The sequence below is a fragment of the Talpa occidentalis genome, unplaced genomic scaffold, assembly GCF_014898055.3.
Source record: "Talpa occidentalis isolate TD23 unplaced genomic scaffold, MPIMG_talOcc4v2.1 talOcc4.4, whole genome shotgun sequence".
In the NCBI taxonomy this organism is placed as follows: domain Eukaryota; kingdom Metazoa; phylum Chordata; class Mammalia; order Eulipotyphla; family Talpidae; genus Talpa; species Talpa occidentalis.
This window is the reverse complement of record NW_023604295.1, coordinates 52,629,864-52,648,625: the sequence shown is the minus strand read 5'-3', so window position 1 is coordinate 52,648,625 and position 18,762 is coordinate 52,629,864. Positions and strand designations below refer to the sequence as shown.

The 18,762-nt window shown below is 38.1% G+C and overlaps 1 protein-coding gene across 5 annotated transcripts in view; it reads left to right on the top strand.

Moving 5' to 3' along the window:
• Window positions 1-18,762, top strand: part of LOC119257525 (OX-2 membrane glycoprotein-like) — a 32,709-nt gene that overhangs the window by 1,441 nt on the left and 12,506 nt on the right. The window contains exons 2-6 of one of the 5 annotated variants that reach the window (XM_037525559.2): window positions 2,663-2,744; window positions 6,136-6,456; window positions 8,574-8,846; window positions 11,019-11,126; window positions 18,118-18,163. In XM_037525559.2, coding sequence (XP_037381456.1) covers window positions 2,663-2,744; window positions 6,136-6,456; window positions 8,574-8,846; window positions 11,019-11,126; window positions 18,118-18,163 — 830 coding nt within the window. Of the gene's footprint in view, window positions 1-2,662; window positions 2,745-6,135; window positions 6,457-8,573; window positions 8,847-11,018; window positions 11,127-13,559; window positions 15,876-18,117; window positions 18,164-18,762 lie in introns of those variants that run through there. The other 4 variants (XM_054700602.1, XM_037525560.2, XM_037525561.2 and 1 more) reach the window with 4 other exon arrangements.

The window sequence follows — 18,762 nt, the reverse complement described above, 5'->3', positions numbered from 1 at the left end:
ATCCTCATAGTTACTCAAATAACAACACTTACTGAGTGCTAATTTTATCAGTCACTATTCTAGGAGACCTTTTAACAAACAGGCTGTACTCTTCTGTTTCCTGTATGTCAAGAAGTGTAGGATGATTTGATAAAGTTCACACATCCAGAATTTTTGATAGTTCAAACTCAAGGCAACCAGAAAAAGCATTAGCAAGGCTTCCTTTCTCTTACTGCTTCAATCACTGTGTATTTCTTTCGGAATTAAACATTGCTGGCTCCTAGTTCACATGTCGTTTGTTTTGGTGAGCCTCTGCTTCCTCTTTTGTCTGAACACAGAATTCTTACTGTGAGAGCCAGTCCATGCTGCATTCCTCATCATAGTCTTTGCTGGAGTCTGGGTTTCCATGTGAGAGAGAGGCATTATGATTTTTTAGAAAATGGTGTGGAATTAAATTGCCAGGGAAGACATTAGTTTCAAAAGCCAACGTTTTGAGATAGTAAGAGCCTAAGTTTTTGAGTTTTAAATGTCTAAAGCTGCAACACCAAGGTCTTAATATTTATTAAAAAAAAAAAAAAGAGTTGAGGGCCTCCTTGGTAGTGCATGGGTTAAAGACAGCACTATCAAGCTATTGCTGCCACTGCAGCAATTGTTCATCCCTGGCCAGCCAGGGAATAACCCAAGGTCTGCAACAGACCTCTCCTGTCTTGCCCACTGCTCACCTCAGCCATGTATTTCAGCCAGTCTGCCTGTTTTGTCCTACTCTGTCTCTGGTGAGTCCTCTCACCCCCAACCCGCACCAGAAATCTGGCCTGCACCCCAGTTCTTGTATGCATAAATAAATAAATCTTTCAAACAAATTAAATAAATGAAAAGAGATGATGGGAAGAATACAGAGTGGTGGGAGAACGAACTTTTCTGACCTTATGTGAAATAAGCATTTTTTAAGCTGGGAGGTGGAAGAGGGACTGACCAATACCTTTGTTCAGACCCCAGTGTCCTGTTCAAGAGGATAGTAAATAGGACTTAAAGGTGGGTGTTAAAATTCAAGATCAGAAAGCACCTGTTTCTGGGGGGAAACTGTGGGAAGTGGCAAGCCTACCCATCATGGCTAGGAAGAAGAAAAACAGAGAGAGACACATACATGGCAGTGAGGTAGAGGGCCTTAGAGAATTTACCTTTGCTCAGCATAGGGAGAGTCCAGGAACATGGAACTGGGAGAGTGGAGAGAACATGGGAGAATGAGAGAGAGACAACATCGTAAGTGCATTTTAGTGGCACATACCAAGTACAGAGATAACCATATTCAAAGAGGAATACAGTTATCTTAGGAAATGCCAATGTGGACAAATGATTGTAAGTGAAGATCTGTAGTCCTATAACCTGGCATCAAAGCCCCAGAATTTAGATGTGATGCTAAAAGATTGAGGCAGTCATGAAGCTTTGGTGATGGGGGTTATTTCACAGATTATGTGGAATTGACTTAAATCTGTACCTCTACTTGGAATGGCTACATCAAATCAAAATGAAGTTCAGTTAAATAAAAATAGAGGGGAAACCTATACGTCTTAAATACCTGTTACAGAAAAATAGAGAAAAATAGGGAAAAGTTACATATCTTGCCTATACCCCTTAGAATGAACACAGACAGGTAGAACAGGGGGAGGGATCCTGGGGTTACTGTGAAAAGTTCATCTGTCTATATTTCTTTGTGTACCTGTAAGGCCTGGTGAGGGCCCCAGGCCGCAGGCACAAGGAGGCGCAGAGAGGAATTCCACCTTTGCCTCAGCTCCTGGAACCAGAGGCCTCTACCCCACACAAACAGGACCTGAGGGTAACGATCAACCAGAAGTTACCAAAAAAAACTTTAGTTCGCATACCCAGTTTCCTGCCTAACCTTTCCTCACCCTATAAAAGGACATCTCCCCCCACAACTGGCACGACTTCTCTGACCCCTATGTGGGTCAGTGAACCTTGCCTGTAGGTGCAATAAAGTTCCTGCCTGTCAGAAACTTGGCCTGGCTCTCCTCTTTACCGTGGTAATCCTTTTACTACCCTCTCATTTTACAATGATTCCCAGAATTCCATTCCTTTAAACACCACTGTGATTTGTAAAAAGGGCAAGGAAATTTTGTGCAGGCACTTGAAAATAAAGTAATGAAAGAAAAAAAAAAGCAATAAAGCCATTACTGGTGTTTGAAAGGTACAATTTATGTAAAATTTGCAGAATTTGCTGGAAAATCTGCCTACAAAAGTCAAGGTAGTCACATTCCTGAAGTGGTTACTTCTGAGTTCCACTTTAAATATGATCAGAAGTGGATTATTTTACAAGTGAGTGCTCTGAACATTTGTGGTCTCTGTTCTCTGTGTATATTCCTGGCAGTTTGTTTTTTCCAGAAATCCATTGTCTTGGAGACTTTGTTTTTGACTATGGTGGCTTTGGGAGGAAGGCTTCAAATTGCTAAAGATTGCTCTATTGAAGGAGCCATGTGGTTGCTGTTCCCTCTCATATCCCCAGCACAGTCTGTTATTTCTTCCATTTATAGCCTCTGGGTCTGTTTCCCCAAACCAAACTCCTGCAGTTAAAATGTTAGTTGCAAGACTCCTAGAAATAGTGATCAGACTGCAGCTTCCATGGCTTTGTCCACACCCAGACCCCCATTGTTGTACTTTCTGTCCTCAGGTGCTCAGAAGGCCTTTCTTTCCTTTGCCTATCTACACACTGATTTGGATGTTGGCAGTGATGAGGCTGTGCAAGACACAAGGTAAAGATACATGATACCCCTGCTAGAACTCAACAAACACAATTTCTGGAGTGGAGATGTTTGACCACTGTTTATGCTGTGCTTGTTCATTTGTCTGCATGGATTATTAAACATGTAATTTGCTTGAAGGGAGTGGGAGTGGTTCTTTCTGCTTTCCACATTTTGTCTTGAGTGTGGAAGCATATTTGGCTATTTAGAAACTGTTTCCATGGATAAAACCAGACATGAAAAATGTTTTTTCTAAATTAAGATGTTGTTTTTCACATTTGGATCAAATAACTTTTAAAAATAGTAATTTCTTAGTTTTTTTTGGCTATGGGAACACTTGAAGGAGTATGAGAAATACAACTGTTTGGGAGGTGATCTGAGAGTAAGCCTTAGCAATGAGTGTGGCTGTCTTTTACAGCATGCATATAGCTATCTACTTACTACCTACCTACCTACTACCTACCTATCTATCATATCATCTATCTATAAAATAATGAAATCACATGTTACCTGATTTCACATGTTCTATTACATGAAATAAGTCTCTGTATGTACCTCCCAAATTCTTAGTTGTGCAGACCTTCTGCTCTGTCCATGGAAAGCCACCCCTCACTTTCCCGTTGCCTTTCATCACCTTCCCAGGGTGCTATGCGGTGAAGGAAGGGCAGACTTCGCACCATCTACAACACAGGATTTACTGACTGACTGAAAGATCTAAATAAAATTCCATATAAGCAGCAAAGTCGTATAAACTTTCTACCAAATCATTTCTTCCATAGTTCAAGAGAAAAAATACCCAAGAAGTCAAAATTTTAGTTTTTTCTCCCTTTTAGTCTCCATCCTAAAAGCAGCAATTTTTTTCAAATCTTTCTTCTTAATATTTCAACAAACATTAGGAAATACAATCCAAACAGCACGTACTGTTTCTGGAAATTTCACAACTATCAAGAGCACACCTCATTCAACCTACACTTATGCACCACTCTGAGGTTTCAATGTGTACTTGTTACCAGGCCCATTATTTCATTTTTATTGTTCTTGGGGGTGTGTGAGAGGATATTTAAGGAAATACAATCCAAACAGCACATACTGTTCCTGGAAATTTCACAACTACCAAGAGTACACACCTCATTCAACCTGCACTTATGCACCACTCTGAGGTTTCAATGTGTACTTGTTACCAGGCCCATTATTTCATTTCTAATGTTCTTGGGGTTGTTGAGAGGATATTTTTGCTTTTTGTGTTACATTCTTTTTTTCTCTGAATACATTAATCAATATTTTTTTAAAAACCCAGAATTTTGTATTTGATTAACTCAACATTTCGTGTACCATTTTATTAATGTGTGCTTTTATTTTTATTAATTCACTCCCATTGTGGATTTTTTTTTCCTAATGAGAAGTTAGGATTGACTGTTTCCCTCTGAGAACTGCTTTATCAATTTCCATAGATATTAATATGTTGCATTCTAGTTGTCATTTATAGAATTATATAATTCTTATATAATATTTGGTATAATTAAAGAGTGAAAAGAAATATGTACATTTCTTTTTTTTTTTTTACATTGTGATCAATGTTCCAGGTATGAGTAGCAAATTTTCTTTTATCCTCATTCAAGTTCAATTTTAGGAATGTTTCACATGTGTTTGAAAAGATTTGTCCTTTTTGGGTAAAAGTTTATAAACACACACTTACATATACATTTATATAAATTATATCTTTAATTTATAAATATTTATCAAATCTTTTATATTTGACTTACCTCATGTATTTTTTCAATGTATGGAATTGAAAATTCTGAGAGAATTATTGAAACCTCTCCCATTATGATTGTGGGTTCATGCATTTTTCTTTGTAGCTTTTTATATATATCAGAGTTATGTTGTTAGGTGAATGTATGTGCATGATTAACAGATCTTATTTTAGATTGCTCCTTTTATCATTTAAAAAAATAATTTTTGTCCCTGGTGGATTTTTGTCTTCATTTTTATCCCTTTTCTTTCCTTTCAAAAGTCTTTCTGGACTGATGATTGAACCGTCACAGATTTTTGAATTTTAAAAAATTATTTATTTATGTAATATTTTATTAAGGCAACACTGGCTTCAAACACTGTATATGATTAAGATATAGAGAATCCCACCTCTTTAGGTGTGTGATAATACACCATACCCACCCCCCACCCCCACCAAGTCAATTGGACCAGTGCTCCCTTTCTACTCCTCTTCTCTTCTCCCCTCTGGTAGCCTGCTTTACAGTTAGATTTCTAGGGATTTTGGTTTGGTGCTTTCTGACTCTGTTTCTTTATATTCCACATATGGGTGAAACCATTTCAAATTTGTATTTCTCCTGATTTATTTTGCTTCCCAGAATGCAAATGTTGTCACAAATGCCAAGTGTTCATCTTTTCTTATAGCTGAGTAGTATTTCATTGGGTATATGTACCACATCTTCTTAGTCCATTCATCTGTTCTTGGGCACATAGGTTGCTTCTCTAACTTGGCTGTTGTAAATTGTGCTGCAAAGAACATAGGCATGTATATATCCCTTCAAATCAGTGCTTTTGCATTATTAAGGTAAATACCAAGGAGTGGAAATGCTGAATCCTAGGGAAGATCTATTTTTAATATTTTGAGAAACCACCATATTGTTTTCCATAGGAGCTGAATCAGTCTATATTCTCACCAACAGTGTACAACAGTTCATTTTGAGAACACTTTTCCAGAGTACACATACATGAACAACAGGTACATGAAAACATGCTCATCATCACTTGTCATTAGAGAAATGCCAATCAAAATCACAATGAGATACCAATATGAGTACCCAACATTGGAAATGGAAAAAATTATTACCATGCCTTATATTCTGAACTATACTTCTTTACCTATTTCCCCTGTATTCACCACTGCTTCCTCGAGACAAACAAAATTGTCACTGCTCCTGTCTTTGTAGAATATTGTGTGAACCATATAAGACTACTACATTTCCTCATTAAGCTAATCTGTTGGCCTATTGATCTTTGGCCCTTCCCTGCCCCTGGCATCTATCTTTCTGGGCATAAAAAACACTTCATTGCTTCTAACTTATTTGGCACTTTCTATCTTCAACCTTATTCCACCTACTTTTTAGCTTAAAGAAATTATTTACATAATTTCTGGTCACTGAGAATTGGCTTTCTTGTTTTTGTATTCTGCTACTTTGAAAGATTCAACAAATATTTGAATTTATATTTCTCTAGCAACATCAGGAATGTAGATAAATGTTGTTTTCTTCTTTAAGTTTTTCTCTAACTTTTCTACATTTGACTTTGAATATGTATTTTTTTAATCAGAAAAATACTTATTTGTGTATGCACTAAAGTTTTAAAATATAAATATTCTTTTGTGATTCCATGCTTAAAGTGTTCACTGAAAATAAAAGAGAGCTGTTGAACACACCTGCTTCCTTAAGATGCTCTCTGAAAACTTCTAAGGAAGTGTTGATTGTGACATGGCAGAAAGTCAAGGCTGGAAGCCCAGAAAACATGGTTACCTTCAGCGATAAACATGGGGTTGTAGTCCAACCTCCTTACCAGGACAAGATAAACATCACCCAGCTGGAACTCAAAAACTCAACCATTACCTTCTGGAATACCACCCTGGAGGATGAGGGATGTTACAAGTGCCTCTTCAATACCTTTGGTGCTGGGACGATCTCGGGAGAAACCTGCCTTACCCTCTCTGGTGAGAGTCTCTGAAATACATTGCCTCTGGCTAGAAATGTCATTTTCAAGAGAGCTTGCGACATGATGGTAGTGTAGTTTTTCATGATCCCAACCCAAGAAGGGATCATGAGAAAATATTTAGTCTTTCATGTTTACTCTAGCTAAGTGGTTATGATTATTTGGAGACATCGGAGAGTTGCATTGAGTCTCCGCTAGAGTGAACTTTGCTCTGAGGAAGCCTATTGTAAGCAATTGAAGACCATGGGAAGGGCTAATTCTCCATAAGCAATGACATGATTCAGACCTTGTTTTCATTAGCAAACCTGTGACCCCAGAAGAGTCCTGACCACTGTCTTCAAAGAATTTGTTTGAAAAATGAATGTGAAACAGATCATCTTTATGGCCTCTAAACGCTTTAACTTTGGGGGGATTTAAGGACAGAGCCAGATTGGGTAACCTGGAACCAGTTGGGATAGTTCCTCTCATTTTGCATCAGTGCAGTTCCCCAGGATTGACCAGGAAGCATGTAGCCGAGGCTCATCCTACTTGATGTTTATTAGTGATGTAACTGGAGAGTAAGCATTCTTTCAAAATTAAAAAGGGTTGGTTTGACAAGATTAATTTTCTCAACTGACACATGGCTGAGATCAACAGTTGAGAAATAGAAATAAGGAGTAATTTTGGAACGTGGTTTTAGGTAGAGAAGGCTAACTTAGACAGGGTTGTTAGGAAAAAGTGAGAACTTGAGTATGCCAAGAATAGTAGAGGAGACTCAGTAGATAAGAATGTTAGGGAGTTATGATAACCACAAATACAAGCTTTTTTCACTTATGTTGCCTTTAATGAGTCTATTCTACAGGGTATTCCACAGGCTCTCTTCATGCCAGGGCACCACTTCAGTCTAGTCCTCCCTTTCTCTTTGCTTTTTGCCTCTTCTTTCCTCCACTTCTACCTACTCCCCTCCCTTCTGTGTACTAATCTCATTTTATTGTTTTCCTTCTTGTCATATTTTTTCACTTCTGTCTCGTTTTCTCTTCTGTCTTTTTTTTTCTCTCTCATCTTTCTCTCTCTTCCTATTTCCCCCTCCATTGTTTATAATATTTTGCATTATTTTTCACCTGAAAACAACACACCTTGAGTCTTCCAACTAGTAATACTATTGCAGTTTTCCATACTGACCCTTTCTAGTCACACCATACAGCTTTCATCTAAGTCATTTTCGATACTCCTGAGGACCTTGCCACCTATCCTGGCCATATCAACCAAACTTCTCTTCCTTTTATCTTTCTTCACCCAGTGCTCATGGGCATCAGTAATCTAGACACTGTTTGGATAGTCATCGTTTAAAGCCCTCTATCCTCCAACCCACTACCATCATATCTTGAAACTCTAAGGAAAGACCAGGCTTTCATTTAGCACTGCCCTCTAATTATCTTGTGGATTCTAAAACCAGCCACAGAAAGGCAAGTCTGCATTTGCACAGCAGAGATAAGGTCATATTATAACGGAAAGTGAACTCATTAGTCATAGGACTTTTAAAAACCTCAAAATATTGTCTTTTTCCCATAAGCTAGTTATTTTTTCTTAACTCCATAAGGTGATCGCCAAGATCCCTCTAACTGTTCTTATGTGATTTTCTGGTAATGATTATGGGTTCCATTTTGTGTAGATTCCAAAAAGGGATTTTCTACCCATCTCATTCACTGGTGCCAATCCAAGAAGAAAGAGGCTCTCTCTTTACAGCAGCCCCTAGATTGGCTCTTAGCTCTGGTTTGAGGTGCTGATTGTGGAGGTATCATAAAGCTCTTTAGAGGAATATTCAGAGGAAAGCAAAAATGTGGCATTGCCTATGGAAATGGAGGCCTTTTGGGAGAGAAGATTACCTCTGTCCATTCAGCTAATGGGTTCTTTCTTGTCTCAGGTTGTAGTAGTTCAATTTCCATCCTACAGTATAGTAAATTAGACACTGCAAGAATTAGATGCAGGAGAAGGTCCTAGTTGGAATTGGAATGCCACCTTAATTTTCTGGCCCCCACAGCCTTTCTCTAAGTTTCTTTCTCTTAACTCTCTGAAGAAAGTGTGGGACTCAGGTCAGGTGCTGAACTGATGGCAGACCACCTTTGCTTTTTGTCCCAGTACAGCCCACAGTATCCCTTCACTATAAATTCTTTCAAGACCACCTAAATATCACTTGCTCTGCCAATGCCCGCCCAGCTCCCGTGATCTCCTGGAAGGTCTCAGGGTCAGGGATGGAGAACAGTACTGAGATTCTCTCACATCCCAATGGGACCACGTCTGTCACCAGCATCCTCTATGTCAAAGATCCCAAGAGTCAAGTGGGGAAAGAGGTGACCTGTCAGGTGCTGCACCTGGGGACTGAGACCAACTTTACGCAAACCGTGAACAAAGGTAAGAGAAGGTGGGCAATGACGGCTGTGTGCACATACCTGGACATTGTTGAATGCCCTGCATAAACAGTTAGCCTCTTAGCAAAGGTGCTAGTTGGGGCAAGAATGGAGTAGATAGGGAACAAAAGGAAGCAAGTAAAGCCAATTTTACTTTAGTTTGGTGTATACTACTTGCATACCAAGTACTGTTGCTGACAGCCACTCATTCATTAATCGTCCACATTTATTGTCTGTTGTGTGCCAGGTTTTGTGTCACTGAAATTTGACAGTAAGCAAGACTCAGTCCCTGCACTCAGAGAGCTTCTACTCTACTATGAATATAGAGAAGGGAGTGGGCATTCTCACACTGCGTGTCAAATGCTTTGATGAAAAAGCTCTGGTGCACCATGGGAGGACTGAGGGTGGGAGGAGCTTGATCTGGAAGGACTAGGAAGATTTCCCAGAAGTGGCATCTGTGATGAAACCTTTGCATAATCCACACTGTGCAAAAGGTGCCATAGACTTTTTAGGCAAGGGGCTGATCGGTGCTGTTTTTCTCATCCTTTTAAAAACATGCTGTCTCTTGTATCACTTGTATCACTCTTGTATACAAGGAGTGAGCATCAAAAAAAAAAAAAAGAAGAAAAGTGAGCATCATGGGTGAGAGAACAAAGGGGGCAGCCTGGGAGACAGAACATGTTCATGATAACAGCTATAGCTTTCCCCCCTCTATGTAGTAGTGAAGTAGTTTCTCTGGATGAGTAATAAGCCTCCCAAAGTGATATTGCTGCTTTCGTCAGAAGGGACACCTTGAACAATAAAACCTGGATAACTTTTCCCAGTTATGTGTGATTATGAGACGAACTCTCCTGTAGTCATTTCTGGGGTCCTTGAAAAAACAGGCTAATCAAAAAGTCAGCATTGAGATACATTTGGTCAAAAGGTTTGTGGTATTATATTTGGACATTTGTGAAGAAATGCTTGATTCAGCCAGAGCACAAGGTAAATTTCCCTAAAATACAAGAACATGAAAAGGAGTGTTTTCTCTTCTAAAAAAATACCAAAATGGACTTGAATTTCCTGTGTTTATATGTCATTTGCATTATTGTTCATTCTGTGAACAGTTATGAAAAAGCTTTGATGTTTAAAGCACTATATCAAGCATTACAATTATTGAGATTGGACAGATGCAGGTCTAAAGGTGCTTAGCTATATTATGATGTGACAGATTCCATTATGGCATACAGAGAAGATGTTGGGGATTCCCAGATCAGGGATCTCTTCCTCTGCCTATTGCAAAGTGACACCAAGGAGCTTATACTCAGGCTGATTTGCATTTATTGCCTATTGAAAAGAGAGTTAATAACAAAGGCATATATCTGAAGAAATACAATGAAAACATAGAGATGAGTTATTTTGGGGGGGAGGTTTGAATCATGGTATTTGAGATTTATGTTTTTTCCTTTATACTTCTATGTATTTTCCAAAAATTGACTCTTGAACAACTTTGGGGTTAGGATGACTGACCACCTCCCTCCAAAAGTTGAAAATCTGAGTCTAACTTTTAACACTCCCAACACTTAACTGCTTGTAGCCTACTATTGGCCAGTGGCCTTAACCAATAACATAAAGTTGATTAATACGTATTTTTTTATGTTTTATGTGCTATATTCTGTTATGACAGTAAAGTAAGCTACAGAAGAGAAATTGTTATTGAGAATATCATAAGGAAAAGAAAAAAAATTTACAGTTCTGTATTTATCAATACTGTAAGTTTACAAGAAAATTCATAACCAAGTGGATCCACACAGCTCAAATCTGAGTTGTTCAGGGTCAACTCTACTTTAATAGACAAGGAATATAGCATCGGAGGCAAACAAACCTTTGGCCAAATCTCGGTTCTATTACTTAGTACTTTGATTTGTACTTCCTTGTCTGAGTGTCAAGGTTAGATGATAATTAATTAGTTAGATGATAATAATAGTACCTAACCTGGGCTATTTTTACTTAAGACATTCCGATTTTATTTCACAGTAACCACATAAACCATTAGTGATTATTATTTGATTATTATCTCAGTGTTATTTATAATATGAAGTCACAAATATAGACCTCCATATGTATGTTGATGTGTGTATCGTCATGATTTTTTGCTCTGTGACTTTGTGTTTCCTTTTCTCTTTGATATCTATAGGCTTCTGGTTTTCAGTTCCATTATTGTTAAGTATTGTTTCCTTGCTAATTCTTCTGGTCTTAATCTCAATCTTATTATACTGGAAACGTCATCGGCACCAGGACCGAGGTGAGTTGTCACAGGAAGTACAAAGAAGGAAACAAATGATTGATCAATGGCAATCTGGGGATCATCTGAAGATAAAAATAAGGGGATGGCAACAAAGTGTTTTGTTTGCTGTTTCCAAAATGCATAAATGTTGATGCTTTTTTAGAGCACTTCCATGCCATCTTCTTGCAATTGGATATTAAGCTGGACTTTCATGTTTTTCATTTGCTGAGGGCATTTAAGAGCTAATTATTTTCATAATAGAGTAAAAAATGATAGGAAATATGGGAATACTTATCTGATCATTAGGAATTCATCTAATGGCAAAACCAGAGAATGAAAACTCAGAATCAAGTCTTTGCTCTTTCTATGCTATAGTGAGGACAAACTCTTCTCTTTCACAGCATTCTACAGGCCAGCTGCCCAATTTAAGAGACTGTGCAATTTAAGAGATTATCCAATATGGTCACTAATAAAGTAGTACTTTCATATTATGCTCTAACTATGTCTCAAACACTGTGCAACATATACACGATCCATACTTAGAGCAGCTGTGTCACTCATTCTGCTCTTACAGATTCCACCTTTTTCTCTAGCCCCTCCATCTACTAGTGTCTTATGTATACCAGATTCTTTTTTTTTTTTAAGATTTATTTATTTATTTATAAAAACACGGGGTACAGTCAGAAGTGCGGGAGGGTGAGAAAATTCACCAGAGCCAGATCAGGGAACAGAACAGGCAGACTGACGAACTACACAGCTGAGGATAGCAGCGGGTGCTGCAGGAGAGGTCTGTTGCACCATGTGGGACCCTTGTCGGCGGCCGGGGATCGAACCGGTGCTGTAGAGGCTGCGGGCAGCTTCGCAGCCCAGCGCTCAACCGCTGCGTCACCAGGGGAGGCCCTGTATACCAGATTCTTAATAAATTTTCATTGAAAGAGTGGATGGATGGATGGATGGACAGATGGATTGATGAATAGATGGATGGATAGATGGAAGGATAAACTTTCAAAGTGATTTTCTTCAATTCCCATTTTCAGTACCTCATAAATACCGGGTCTAAAATATTGTGAGTTCTAAAACAACGGAAGTCAGGCATGTGAGAGAGAACTAAATTCCTTTGATTTCTGAAAATAGTACATAATTTAGTAAAGTTTTGCAAAGCTGCAGTTAATGTTGTGTGTAATGGGAATTTCCTAGGGTGAAGAGATGATGTGGGAATTTTCTCCATCTCTGATGATTGAAAGATAAAGAAGAAAAAATTTTGGCTTTGAGTGTTATTTTGGATTCCTACTAAAAATCTCACACAAATGTTACCTTTTCTCCTTTTTATTTTATGGCTTTTAGACTAATATCTTTTATGTTCCAGACTTTGAGAAACTTAATTTTGCAAAACTTTCATGGAACTACCAGATTAATTTTTCTGATTTTATAACAAAAGCAACAATTCTTCAGTGTCCACAACCCATTTGCAAAGGTAGATATAGGTATTTGTTTTGTATGGGAGAGATTACTTATCCAACACTGCATTTTTCCAGTTAGGCACTGATGCCCAGAGAGAAGTTGACTTACTTCCTTCAGGTCACACAGCTAGTTAAATGCAGACCTGGGACTGGAACTCTAGTTTCCTGACCTGCTCAATATTTTTCCAGTGATGATGTCCCTGGAATCCTGACTTGAAAGTTGTTATTATCAGTTACATTTATTTTAGTTTGTGCTTTCTTTTACCGCTGTGTTCATTTTGGAAAGCACAAGCAGAAATATTTGAAGTGTTCAAATTCATTTTAAAAAATCCCTTTTGGAAAAGAACCATATAATAAATGTATTCAAGCCTAAGGTGAATTCCACTAGGAAGGGGCATTTGTAAAATAATTGTTCTTTGTTCATTAAATGACTTTAACATTTTCTGGGAAATATAACTTTCAGTGCCTTATCTAGTTCCTGAAGCAAATAAAACAAACTGTCTTTGTAATCAGACTTTTTCTCATTTATGAAATAAACACACTAACCTACATTGAATCTTGCAAGTGCTAGGAGTGCCATTCTTGACCCTTGTCTTCATGACATATGATTAATTCCATTAATTACATATAATGTTCAGTGGCATACATTGAGTGGATGGATTTTTTGACTGTTTTTGAAAATTTTAAAATCCAGATCATTCACTCCCCTCTACTTATAGTAAAACCAAATGTCAATGATGCTGATGACTTAAATGCTCAGGGCTGAGAAAATACAGGTTAGTTAAAACTACAACCTAAGTTATACCAAAAGTTGGCAGAAAGGGGAGAAAATCATAGTAGATACTAACTTTTTTTAAATTTCTTCGAGTATCATTTTTTGCTTGTCAATTTGTGATGCAAGTGAAGAGTCCTATACATGTGCTTTTCATCTTTCCTTACCCCTACTTTTCTTTTCTTTCCATCAATTCCTGAACACAAAACTTTTGGACAGGCAGGAAACATGATCTGTCAAAAATGACACGAAGAGGACCTCCCTGGTGGCACAGGTGGTTGAGCACCACACTGTGAAGCTGTCCACAGCCTCTGCAGCATGGGTTTGATCCTGGCCAGCCGGCAAGGGTCCCACATGGTACGGCAGACCTCTCCTGTTGCGCCCGCTGCTCCCCTCAGCAGCGTATTTCGTTAGTCTGCCTGTCCTGTTCCCCATTGTGTCTCTGGTGAATCCTCTCACCCTCCCACACATCTGGCCTGTACCCTGGTTCTTGTATAAAAATAAATAAATCTTTAAAAAAAAAATGACACCAAGATTCTGGGCCTGGTGACATGAAAGATGGTGATGCGAACAGAAATATGGGAGTGGAGATCAGGGAATGAGTGTGTGCGTTGGGGTATAGAATAGAGTTTGTGGAGAGACAAAAAGGAGAGATGAATTCATTCTTGAGCTTATTGAGTGTGAACAGACAAAGAATCAGCTCCATGGAGCTGCCCAGTAGTAAGAAAAATCTGGTAAATAAAGAAGATCTGTTAGGTAAGTTTCATCTCTTTGTTAGATAAATGAGAAAAGATAAGTTTATTTTAAATCAGCCTCACTTCTTCATTGCTCAAAAAAGCAAATTTATAGTTTTGGACAGAGGAATAATCTATATGACTAAAGTTATTTTTACATAAGCCAGAAAGAAAAAGAAAAATACAGGATGTTTTCACTCTTAGGAGGAATGTAGAGGATCCAAATAAGGGAGCAGGGAAAAAAAAAGTAGTTATGATAGTGTAAATATCAAAATCAACAGGCAACGATAAATCAGAGACATTCTACAAGGGTGTAGAAGGGAGCAGGATCAAAATGGGCGGGGGAGGGGACGAGCACAAGGGACTATGGTGATGGTACAAGGGTGAATTGGTGGTGGGAATTTCACAGGGACTGTAACTGAGATGAGAAAGCAGATATTGCACAAAAATGAAGAATGTTGTAAAAATTATATAAAATAAAGTTATTTTTACGAAGAAGTTAGACTCCCTGTACTTCTCTTATGAGTCTGTGTAATGCCAACGAATATGAGGTTGGGTTTTTAGCTATTTTGCTGCATTCGGGAGGTATGATGAATTCACAGCAATTTTTCTTTGCCACATTCCTAATGGAATCATCACAGTTACTTCCCATGAGACCACCACAATGAGAGTAGCTTAATAGGTTTTCAAAGAATATAGAGTTTTTTTTCATGTACCAGTGCTTTATTACTTAAATAGAAAGTAAGGAAAATATTAAAATTTCCTAGGGAAAATTTCCACCATTCTAAATTAGTTCTTTCTTAATACCAAGTTGATGTCATAAACTTGTCCCTTCCTTGTAGTCAATAATCAACTTAAATTTGGGTAGAGAGTTATCATTTACTTTTATTATCATTAACCAACCACCAGTGATCACATGCTTCTCAGAAACAAAAAACTCACTTTACGGCACCTGATCATAGATAATCACATATTTTTTAGAAAACTTTATTTTCTGAGTGGTTTCTTCAGTTTGATAGAGTTGAGGCTGAGTGGGGAAAAAATAGAAAGCTTAGACAAGCTCCTGCAAGAAAACTTGAATTTCAAGTATCTAGCTATTTCAGACAGAAGTACCTTTTTACCCCACTCACATTATCTTAATTACCTTAATTTCTTTCCCTTTGCAGTAACAACCTATGAATAAACTTTATTTATTTATTTTTTTACAGTAACAGTGGCAATATTAGTAAAATACCATGTCTTGGACAGGATCTTATCACTCTCCCCTATCTTAAGCTAGATACCTTGTCAAGCAAAGATTTGGGGTAATGAACTTGGTCCATTATTTAGAAGCATATAAAAAAATGTTTCCAAAAAAATTGGTCTTTTCATGGCTGATTGTATTTATGCTTTTGAGATGAGGGCCGGATGGGTGGTAACCCTTCCCTTTACCACAGTTTCCTCACAGAGCCAAGCAGAAAAAATGCTATGCTTTATATGAGAAAAATGAGTTTCTTAAATGTCTGTCAGAATTACAACTAAATCTTACCCTTGAATGGGTATAAATGCCCCCCATCATAATGAAATGTCATGACAATCTCATCACAAAGTCATTAGCTAACAGAGCCTCAAGGCTGAGCATTCTTGCCTGAGCTATTTTCTTCCTAACTCCCCAGTCCATGTGGGCTCAGTTGGCACAATTTTGAGTTTCGGTCTATGGAGGGAGAGCAGCTCTAGGAGTGAAGGTACCTCAGTCTCCTGCCAACCCACTGAATACCAGCTCAGTTCGCAAACAGTGGGCTGATTCCCCTGGCTTTGAACAATGGAGCTCTTTTTTTTATTTTTTTTTTTTTTAATATTAAATTTTATTTTTATATTCCCCATACAATTGCAAACGCCCCATTCTGACCCCAATCCTTCCCCACCCACCCCCCACCCCTAATGGAGCTCTTTTAAATGAGATCAGACATCAGTGTTGTGGTCATTATTAGACTAATCAGTGAGATACTGGAAGGAGAATAAAACCCTCTAGCTGAGCCACCTTCTATCATCCCTGTTCCTTTTGCATTTTAACTCTGATGTGGACTTTAACTGGTGTCCCTTACCTGTTGTGTTGTTTGGAATCCTTAGTACTTCAAAAGCACAGCTGTACCCAAACTGATGACCTTATCTCTGAAAAGATCCAAGTTCTTAGGCCCCACTAACCATCAGGAGCTTGGTTTGTGGGCTTTAAACTGAAAAAAAAAAAAAAAAAGAAAAAATCACGTGGCTTAACTAAGGAGAAAACATAAATGCTGCAATAATTTTCTATTCCTTAATTTTCAAGTTTTCACAAACATAGAGACTTAAAGCAACATAAATTTTTTATTCTATAGTTCTGGATTTTATTTTATTTTTTTAAAGATTTATTTATTTATTTTATACAAGCACTGGGTATAATCAGAAGCGCGGGAGGGTGAGAGAATTCACCAGAGCCAGAGTGGGGAGCAGAGCAGGCAGAAGGACCAAAGTACACTGCTGGGGGGAGCAGCGGGCAGCAGGAGAGGTCTGCGCGCCACGTGGGACCCTCCTCCGGTGGCCGGGGAGCAGCCAGGGATTGAACCGGCGCTGCAGAGGCTGCAGGCAGCTTCGCAACCCAGCGCTCAACCGCTGCGCCACCGGGGAGGCCCTAGTTCTGGATTTTAGAAGTCTGGCATGAGTGTTACTGGCTAAAATCAAGCAGGAAGCAGGACTTCATGAGAAGTTCTTGAAGTCCCAGGGCAGACTCCTTTCCCTTTCCCTTTCCGGCTTCTAGAGCCTGCTCACACTTGTCATTTCTATTTTCAAAATCAACAATGGTCAATTGACATTTTTCTTACATTAAGTCACTCTGATTCTCGTCCTTCCCTCTTTCCCTTAAATGGACCCATGGACTGACTACATTGGGCTCATATGGATCATCTAGGAAAATCCCTCCATCTCAAAATCTTGAATCAATTCACATCATTGTCATGTGCCGGCTTGTAATAGCATTGTTTTGTGATGCTTGCCACTCTGAGGGAGACTACCAGCTATGAGGCAGAGACAGCAAGTCAATCAAATAATGAGTATACACTAATAACCCATGAGAAAGTATAAGTAGATGATGAATACCAATCAATGAGAGAAAATAACTTGGGAGGTGACTACTTATTCGTATTTTGCTAGGGAAGACTTTTCTGATGTGATGATGTTTCATCAGAGACCTGAGTAGATAGAATGAACCAGCCATGGAGGAGAGGAAAGAGGAGTAATACTTAGCAAAAATGTGTATAAATGTGAAAATTCTAAGGCAGAAAGTCCACTGGTAATTTAGGAGGAGTGTTCCTCAAAGTGCTGTTCTAGATTGGTTGCTCAACCAAGAATTGTCATTACAAGTCTGTAGCAAAATCAGTTCAGAATTGACAATAAATGCTTAGCTGCTACTATAGCATTTCAACAGAATAATTTAAGCTGTAGTCATGGTCTCTCCATATCAAAGAACATCAGAATGTGGGCTGGCCTTTATTTGCAGAATTCACTAACTTCTGTGATGGATATATTCCTACTGTGGACATGTCAAGTTACCAAAATTTAACCATCATGCAAGTCAATAAGGCTCCAGCAGACCCATACATTTCCAATAAATGTAGCTGTTGCTTTTTCCAACTGTAAAGTGTCTTTGTCTTTATCACTGTGTATTTTCATGAACTGCACCAGTGCTAGGGGAGAAGGTTAATGTTATTAAGAGATAGATGGATAGAAAGATATGGGAATTGTAGTGGTAAGGCAGCTTTGAGGAAGATTTCAGAAGCTATCTAAATGTGTTTAGACTGATGGGCAGGAGATAAGCAGTAGAAGTCATATCAAATAGCAACTTTAGGAAAAGTCTGAGGTGGAGATAAGCTGAATGGGATTTCTGTCTTCCCATTGGGAAGACAGGAAATATATTTATAGAAAACCTGTGAATATGAAAATAAACTTGCCTAAAATTGATTTCCTGATATTTGTAAATACATTTCCTTTTTTTAAAAAAGAAAAACATTTTTTGTTTGTTTGCTTTTAAGTGAGAAGTCACTTCTCAAAGTTAGCCAAGTCAAGGAGCAGATTGAGGTCAGTAGTTATTGTAATGATATTTGTTGTAATGATATTTGCAAATAGGTTTCCAAGAAAACTGCACTAATTTCATGACTGTTGAATTTAATAATTGAAAAATAGATTGCATTTTCTATGTATGTTATCTTATTTCCTCATTGTAGTCATTCATTTTTATTGTATATTATAAAAGTATTGATTCACCTTGGAGAGGTCTTATCACACCTGATTTTGAAAATGTTGGCAAGATTAAAACAAAACTTTGCTTGTTCTGGCAAATAATTATATGAAGTACAGAGAGAGTGAGAAGTGGTGCCAAACTGAAAATGAAATCTCAGTTATTTTATTTGACAATCTACGTGCCTCATTTATGTGCTAGAGCCAATAGCCCTGAAAAGAACCTCCATATATCTCCTTTGTGACCATTCTCTACTTTGTGTTCAGTAGCTTAGTAGCCACAGGAGACAAAGTTCCAGGTCTTATAAATAAAATACATTTAGATCATTTGGAGTTCTTTGACCTGTTTCCTTGCTTTTAGTCTTAAGTGATTCTGCAAACAATTATTTCCTGGAATTACCTAGGTTCTTTTATTTATTTTTTTAAAGATTTATTTATTT